This window comes from Oncorhynchus nerka, linkage group LG9a (assembly GCF_034236695.1).
Source record: "Oncorhynchus nerka isolate Pitt River linkage group LG9a, Oner_Uvic_2.0, whole genome shotgun sequence".
NCBI classification, from domain to species: domain Eukaryota; kingdom Metazoa; phylum Chordata; class Actinopteri; order Salmoniformes; family Salmonidae; genus Oncorhynchus; species Oncorhynchus nerka.
This window is the reverse complement of record NC_088404.1, coordinates 16,931,245-16,939,049: the sequence shown is the minus strand read 5'-3', so window position 1 is coordinate 16,939,049 and position 7,805 is coordinate 16,931,245. Positions and strand designations below refer to the sequence as shown.

At 44.0% G+C, this 7,805-nt stretch overlaps 1 protein-coding gene across 1 annotated transcript; it reads left to right on the top strand.

Moving 5' to 3' along the window:
- Positions 1–1,043: 1,043 nt before the first annotated feature.
- dusp6 (dual specificity phosphatase 6) lies at positions 1,044–5,676 on the top strand. The gene is made up of 3 exons (XM_029667430.2): positions 1,044–2,105; positions 2,317–2,751; positions 3,901–5,676. Exons 1-3 carry the CDS (start codon positions 1,706–1,708, stop codon positions 4,212–4,214), a joined length of 1,149 nt encoding a protein of 382 aa, XP_029523290.1. The 5' UTR covers positions 1,044–1,705; the 3' UTR covers positions 4,215–5,676.
- Positions 5,677–7,805: the final 2,129 nt, after the last annotated feature.

Sequence of the window (7,805 nt, the reverse complement as noted above, 5' to 3'; positions counted from 1 at the left end):
AAAGTTGCTTTTGATGACACAGTAAACGTTGGTTTCGTTATGACTGAGTCAAAACCACATGTGTATGTTATAATGCTGTAGATCCGGTTGACTGTAGTGCAATTGTGTGGTTTTGATGTAGTCTTTTAATTGTTTAATGTTTTAATGTTTGTTTTAACAGAGAAAGAGATCGCGAGAGATGTTCATGATAAAATGGAAATTGCACCCACACAAAGCTCTGGAGCCGAAGGAGTAGTGTAACGAACGGATAAAAATAGACCCAGACGAGAGGTGCTATAGCATCCAACCCACGCACTTCTGCTTCAGAAAACCAACATATTTATTAATCCTCTGTGGCTGAATTTACACTGTTGACTAATCAGATCAGCTCTGAAAAAGAGCTTATGTGAAAATATATGATGTGATTGGTCAAAAGACCAATTATTTGGGGAAAATGATCAGAATTGGGCTGCCTGTGTAAACGCATCCTGTGTAGCCTAGGCCAGCATTATAGGCCTACCTACTGCAGGTGCACTTTTGGCACGGATACTGGAATTAAGCATGCATTATGAACAGCCTTTCGCGCCCAATATGTCTACATTGGAATCTACTTTATAAAGCATGTTCAATTAGAAGACCAAATTAATTGCAATATATTAATTAAATAATTACATCCTATAACATTTTATGGAATCATAAAATAGTTGATTTAATTGACAAAAATTACAACAATGAAAAATAAATACATTCACTGGGGTTCCAAAATTCAATCGTGCCTCCCTGTCCCCAAATAAATTGTCTCTAAAATTCTGCCTCACCGTGCAATAAACTTGTCATAGCGCAACTTTGGCATTAAAAAATCTGAGCACAAGGTAGGATCCCCCTCTACGCACTAAAGTAATAGCCCTCTCCTTCCTTCCCCTGCAGTGCCACTTCTGTTTGTTTGAACTCACTTTATCCGGAGCGGAAATTCTTTGCTTTTTTTTTGTGAATGACAAAGTTATTAACAATTCATCACCACAGTCCGTTCCACCCGGCCCCGTTTCCAGGGCGACGACTGCTCGGCACCCTCTGATTGGCTGGCCGATATAATGTATCCATTGAAACGCCTCGGGTTTGTAACCATTCACTAGTTTGGCACTGCAGAGAGCACATCGACGAGCCAGGGTCGACAAGAACAAAATACGCTTATTCACAACGAGAACGTTGGGAATAGACGACAACAGAATACATTATTGGAAATGCAAGTGCTTTGCATCTGTAACTGAACTGCAATCAATCCCTCTTATTTAGATTTTTTACAGAAGAATAATATTTTCTATGCGAAAGCGGCAGTTATATAACACGAAGACAACGTCTGTGCTGGCCAGTGAGTCATTGATAAATACATGGGACATTCTTCACGCAGCTGCATGAATGAGTGTTACTGATAGTGTAGGCCTATAGGCAATCTACAGTCGGATATTTAAGAAACAATCTTGTTTTGTTGATTTCGTTTCAAACTAGGCCTACAAAACAGCCACGGTCGTGAGAAAAACAATATATCATTTTTAATTTCTTAAATTATTCCAGAATATATTTTATCTCGATCAGTCTGCGTTGCCGTTTCTTCAATGATCCAGTCCTCATAACGTTCTGTTGTTGTGGACGTTTTTTTGCGGTAGCCTAAAAGGGACCAAGCACATCATTTTCCAGCAGTGAAGTGACAATTGTTTTTTGTTGCTAAATGCTCGACAAGCTCAAGCCCGTTCAGTTCGAATCGGTAATGGCTATCAGCAAGACCGTGGAGTGGCTGCAGGAGCACCTCAAGACGCGCAAAGACTGCCTGTTGGTAATGGACTGCAGAGCGCAGGAGCTATACGAGTCCTCGCACGTCGAAACGGCGATTAACGTGGCCATCCCGAGCCTGATGCTCCGGCGGCTGAAGAAGGGCAATCTTTCCATCAAGTCCTTGCTCTCAAACGGCGAGGACCGGGAGAGATTTGCGCGGAGGTGCAAGACGGATACCATTGTGCTATATGACGAATACAGCAGGGAATGGAACGAAAATGTCAACGGGGGCTCGGTGCTGGGCTTGCTCCTGAAGAGGATGAAAGACGAGGGCTACAAGGCTTTTTACCTTGAGGGTGAGTTTTGTTATTCTTTCCAGAAGCACACATTTCACACAAAAATGTAGGCCAAATTTGGTGAATAATAATTAATAAGTGATATTTTGGGTGCAATTTTGCGCAAAAACGCATAGGATAATGCAGGTGTGTTTGGTCACAACATAGAGTAGCCGAGGCCTGTTTTTAATCAATGGATTTGTCTAACACTATTATTTAATTCATCTTACAGGTGGTTTCAGCAAATTCCAAGCCGAGTTCCCTGCCCAGTGCGAGACCAATCTGGTCGGCTCTTTCAACAGCAGTTCTCCTACGGCCCAGGTGCTCGGCCTCGGGGGGCTGCGGATAAGCTCAGACTCGTCGGATATCGAATCCGACATCGACCGAGACCCGAGCAGCGCCACAGACTCAGACGGCAGTCCCCTCTCCAACCCCCAGCCCTCCTTCCCAGTGGAGATCCTCCCGCACCTCTACCTGGGCTGCGCCAAGGATTCCACCAACCTGGATATTCTGGAAGAGTTTGGCATCAAGTACATTCTGAACGTGACTCCCAACCTGCCCAACATGTTCGAGAACGCAGGGGGATTCAAGTACAAGCAGATCCCCATCTCAGATCACTGGAGCCAGAATCTGTCACAGTTCTTCCCAGAGGCCATTGGCTTCATAGGTAAGCACAATACCTTCTATTCAAGCACACTGATAGCTCTCAAATTATATTTTACACACAACAATTTATTTTAAGGTGCAGGGTTAATATGTATATAAAGCAGACTTATTTTACATCACCACAGAATGAATTGAGGGTAATAAATGTAGTTGTATATTTACGCCTATATAGCAGTGATTGGCCTAGCAAGTGAAAGAAAGCCACAGGCCCACAGCACAGACATCTTATTAGTAAGATATCGTCATATCACAGGAAGTTATTTCGTTATTGTTGTGCACTTTGGATAATAGGTGTCCTTGGGTACTTTCTTATTAAGCCAGTTAAGGAGGGATTTACAGAGGGAACAAGATTCATGCTGTTGTGCCAAGCAGAGAAATAGTATTCTAGCTGTATGGTCCGTACTATAAACTGCTCCCAATTACAATGATTAATCTTCAATGGAATACTTCCTGCCTGCTTTTTTGTCTGCAGCCGGGGCCTAGCTTACCCCCAGCCTTGTGTAATTGTAATACAAAGGCCTGTGTGGAAATTGGAGAGAGGGAGGGAGGGGGTAATTTGAACACAACAGGAAGGAAACGGCCATTGAAAGTAATCTAGGACAGTGCAGCGATGTTTTCCTTTCACAAAGAGAGCCATTTACAGGCTCTGTTGACATCCTGTAAGCCCTGACAGGGTGCCCTCATGACTCCTACGTTTACACGCCCAAATGGCACCATTGTCAAGTAACCGGGCCGGCTGAAGAATGACTTGATAGAGCGTTAATAGTACATTTCCAAGTTGTGGTACTCCTGACCAAATGAAAGAATGTCGGCTCTGTTTATGCGCAGAGTACCAGACCGCAGCCGTTTGGCGATTGAAGTGTGTGGGAGACTGTTACGATCATTTCAGACTTCTGCTGCTTAAACGTGGAAATGGTCCAGTCAATGTTGACTACAACTGATTAGCATTTAGGACTACAGCATTAACATTAAGTCTACTACTTGAATGTGACTGTTGTTTCCCTTACACTAGTCTCTTCACAGTAGGCATTTCTCATTTTCAGAATATCTATCTGTTTTGTGTTGCTCTTGTGTTTTCTCTAAATACAAATGATGAATATCTGACAAAAGTATGTAACTTGTTCTTCCTCTTTGTTCCTGTCCTTCTCAGATGAGGCTCGCGGTCAAAAATGTGGCGTCCTGGTCCACTGTCTGGCCGGCATCAGCCGCTCCGTGACGGTAACCGTAGCCTACCTCATGCAGAAGCTCAACCTGTCCATGAACGACGCCTACGACATCGTCAAGATGAAGAAGTCCAACATCTCGCCCAACTTCAACTTCATGGGCCAACTCCTGGACTTTGAGCGCACCCTGGGCCTGAAGAGCCCCTGTGATAACCGGGTGGTGACCCCCACACAACCTCTGTACTTCACCACCCCCACCAACCACAACGTCTTCCAGCTGGACCCCCTGGAGTCCACGTGAGGCAGCGCCACCATCACCCCCTTACTGGCTCAGAGGTGTAAATGAAACCTCATGAAACGCTGAAATGTTTCTCTACTTTATTTCTATCACCTGTTGTGACACGGTGACATCATGCCGTTGTTGACACAGTTGGCTTGAGGTGACAGCTGCCAAGCATGGACTCTGAAGGGGGCACGTGGTCGATCTGCCCGAGGGCTCACAAACAGCTGCTGCAAAAATGGGGACAAATAAAGAAAGAGAGAGAAGAGAGGGGGAAGCGAAAGAAAGACAAAGCACATGAACTTTCTAGAACCATATATTGCTATTGGACTCAATGAGGTTTTTGCCTAAAAAAAATTATGTCAATGCTTTGAAAGAGACGTTAAGTGATCTGATGGTCATGTGTACGTTTAGCTTCACGACGAAAGGCTGGTGTGCCAAAGAGACATGATTGTTCTATCTGAACATATATATGATTCTAAATACTTTTTTGTTTTTTGGGCTAGTACTTGCACCTTCATAATTTTTTGGGGTGCATATTACTTGTCTTCTGCGAAGACTTGCCTGTTTGGGGTTGAAACATCCCTGGTTAGACGGCACCGTGTATTGAACTCGATTTTACATGTGTGGAGTCATTTTAATCATTTATACAAGTGTATATATCTTAATATAAAAGACAATACAGTAAAGTCTTGTTCTTGTCTAGTATATACCCTTTGCAACAAGTGGGTACTGATTATTATTTTTTAAAATCTTATTTCATGTAAGCCAACCAACTGTATATTGATCAGTATCTAAGTTTATTATGCCAAAAAATGTAGGAGGTTTTCCAAGAATCGTAAAATTGTGTATATGTGTAATATATATCATATTTGCTTTAAATGTAATTTCAGCCGACAGGCGTTTTTTGCCCCCACCCTCATCAGTCAGGTTGTATGCCTTAGTTCTGTACATAGATGTGTTATTGTGCATTAACCCTCAAAGGGCTTTCCCCGAGCTATGCTTTCACCTTCTATCACAATTCTACCCGAATTGAATCATAGCAAAAATAATTCTACAACAAATCACTGAAACTGTCAGTGCATGCCTATGTTAAGAAACGTGAGTTGTAATTTGTTAAGTTTGGTGGAAATACCTTTAATGAAGCCAATTTATGATGGCTACTTTCTGTTGGTGTTTAGTGAGGAACAATTAGGGTTAATGCAAGTGAATGCTTAACTGTGTTCAAGGCTTACAAAGTCTGGGAGATGTTAACAAAAAAGGAGGCCTTGCCTCTTCAGGGAAATTCTGTGAAATGCAGTTTTTTGTTGTTTTAGAAAATAATCAAAATTATGGGTGGATTTGGCTTTCTCTCATTCCTGAGAGAAGAACTGTCGGTGGGAGAAGCCATCTTGGTTTCAACCCTCACCACTCCTCAAGTCCACACTCCTGTCTTACGAATGTAAAGAAATGATAAGTTATTAATAAATTACTATTTTCTCTACTTCCTTCTAACAATGTCTTTCTTAATTTCTCGACAGTTTGTAGTAGTTTTTCACACAGTGTTCAAACAGTGGTCAGGTCACACAGTGACATATTTACATAAGTATACTTCCAACTCCTCGGTTAGACCAGTTCCACTTTAACCATCTGACATACTGTGTGTGTGTGTGTGTTTTCATGACAATTATCAGCCAGATGACTAAGAAGGAGCCATTCACAAACATATGGCTGTCCTTTAACCACAAAGGTTGGGACATCTAGTCCCTGAAATGCAGCAGTTGTCCAATACAAATAGCAATTAACACATTGTCACACCCCCAGAGTTGTCTGACATGTCTCTGTCTGCCACGTTATGCTCTTTTGGTTAACGTCCAAAATGTGACTGAACATGTACATAGAAGTACACATAGTGATTCCGGTCACACTGACTGACTGAATGATTGACTGACTCACTGAACAACTGGTTTTTCCAGGTATTCCCAGGTTAGGGCTTTTGGGTACACACACACATACATTCCCTGAGGCACTTCCTGAAGGCGATGGCCTTTGAGCAAAGCAGCCCATCAAAGGGAACAAAGTCCCTAAACATAATGTTACCTGGCACTGGATGGCGTGGTGTGGTGCGTACCTGTCAAGACCTGGAGAGCATAGAGACGATCCTCACAGCTAAGCAGGAGATAATATTCTCACGCAACGCCAACTGCAGTTCACATCTTAAAATCATGACATGTCGGTGGAGTGACTGTATCACGCACGCACGCACGCATAGCCACACACATACAGTACACACACCCAGGTTCATCTGAAAACAAGGCATCACAAATTCTATCAGCATATCAATTGTGCTACCAGGGCTGGCAAAACCCTAGACCACTGTTATTCTAACTTCCACAACGCATTTAAGGCCCCCCCCCCCCCCCTTCGGAAAAGCTGACCCCGACTCCGTTTTGTTGCTTCCAGCCTATAGACAGAAACTAAAACAGAAAGCTCCCGTGCTCAGATCTGTTCAACGCTGGTCCGAGCAATCGGATTCCACGCTTCAAGATTGCTTCGATCACGTGGACTGGGATATGTTCCGCATTGCGGCGAGCAACAACATTGACGAATACGCTGATTCGGTGTGCTAGTTTATTAGCAAGTGCATCTGGGATGTTGTACCCACAGCATCTATTAAAACATACCCCAACCAGATACCGTGGATTGATGGCAGCATTTGAGCAAAACTGAACTTGCGAACCACTGCTTTTAATCAGGGCGAGGTGACCGGAAACATGACCGAATACAAACAGTGTAGCTATTCCTTCCGCAAGGCAATCAAACAAGCTAAGTGTCAGTACAGAGACAAAGTGGAGTTGCAATTCAACGGCTCAGACACGAGAAGTATGTGGCAGGGTCTACAGTCAATCACGGACTACAAAAGAAAAACCAGCCCCAGCCAACGTGAGTAAAACATTTAAACGCGTTAACCCTTGCAAGGCTTCAGGCCCAGAAGGCATCCCCGGCATGCGCAGACCAGCTGGCTGGTATGTTTACAGACATATTCAATCAACCCTTATCCCAGTCTGCTGTCCCCACATGCTTCAAGAGGGCCACCATTGTTCCTGTTCCCAAGAAAGCTAAGGTAACTGAGCTAAATGACTAATTGTAGCACCTTCTTCCGATCTAAATGTAGCACTCACTTCCGTCATCATGAAGTGCTTTGAGAGACTAGTCAAGGACCATATCACCTCCACCCTACCTGACACCATAGACCCACTCCAATTTGCTTACCGCCCCAATAGGTCCACAGATGACCCAATCGCCATCACACTGCACACTGCCCTAACCCATCTGGACAAGAGGAATACCTATGTAAGAATTGTGTTCATCGATTACAACTCAGCATTTAACACCATAGTACCCTCCAAGCTCGTCATCAAGCTCGAGACCCTGGGTCTCGACCCCGCCCAGTGCAACTGGGTCCTGGACTTCCTGACTGGCCGCCCCCAGGTGGTGAGGGTAGGTAACAACATCTCCACCCCGCTGATCCTTAAAACTGGGTCCCTACAAGGGTGCGTTCTCAGCCCTCTCCTATACTTCCTGTTCATCCACGACTGCGTGGACATGCACGCCTCCAACTCAATCATCATG

Bases quoted from the DNA above. Each gene is read 5' to 3' on its own strand.
- dusp6 (XM_029667430.2), top strand. From the start codon at position 1,706: ATGCTCGACAAGCTCAAGCCCGTTCAGTTCGAATCGGTAATGGCTATC. The intron at 2,106-2,316 runs GTGAGTTTTGTT...TTCATCTTACAG, and splicing joins CAAGGCTTTTTACCTTGAGG to GTGGTTTCAGCAAATTCCAA. The intron at 2,752-3,900 runs GTAAGCACAATA...TGTCCTTCTCAG, and splicing joins AGAGGCCATTGGCTTCATAG to ATGAGGCTCGCGGTCAAAAA.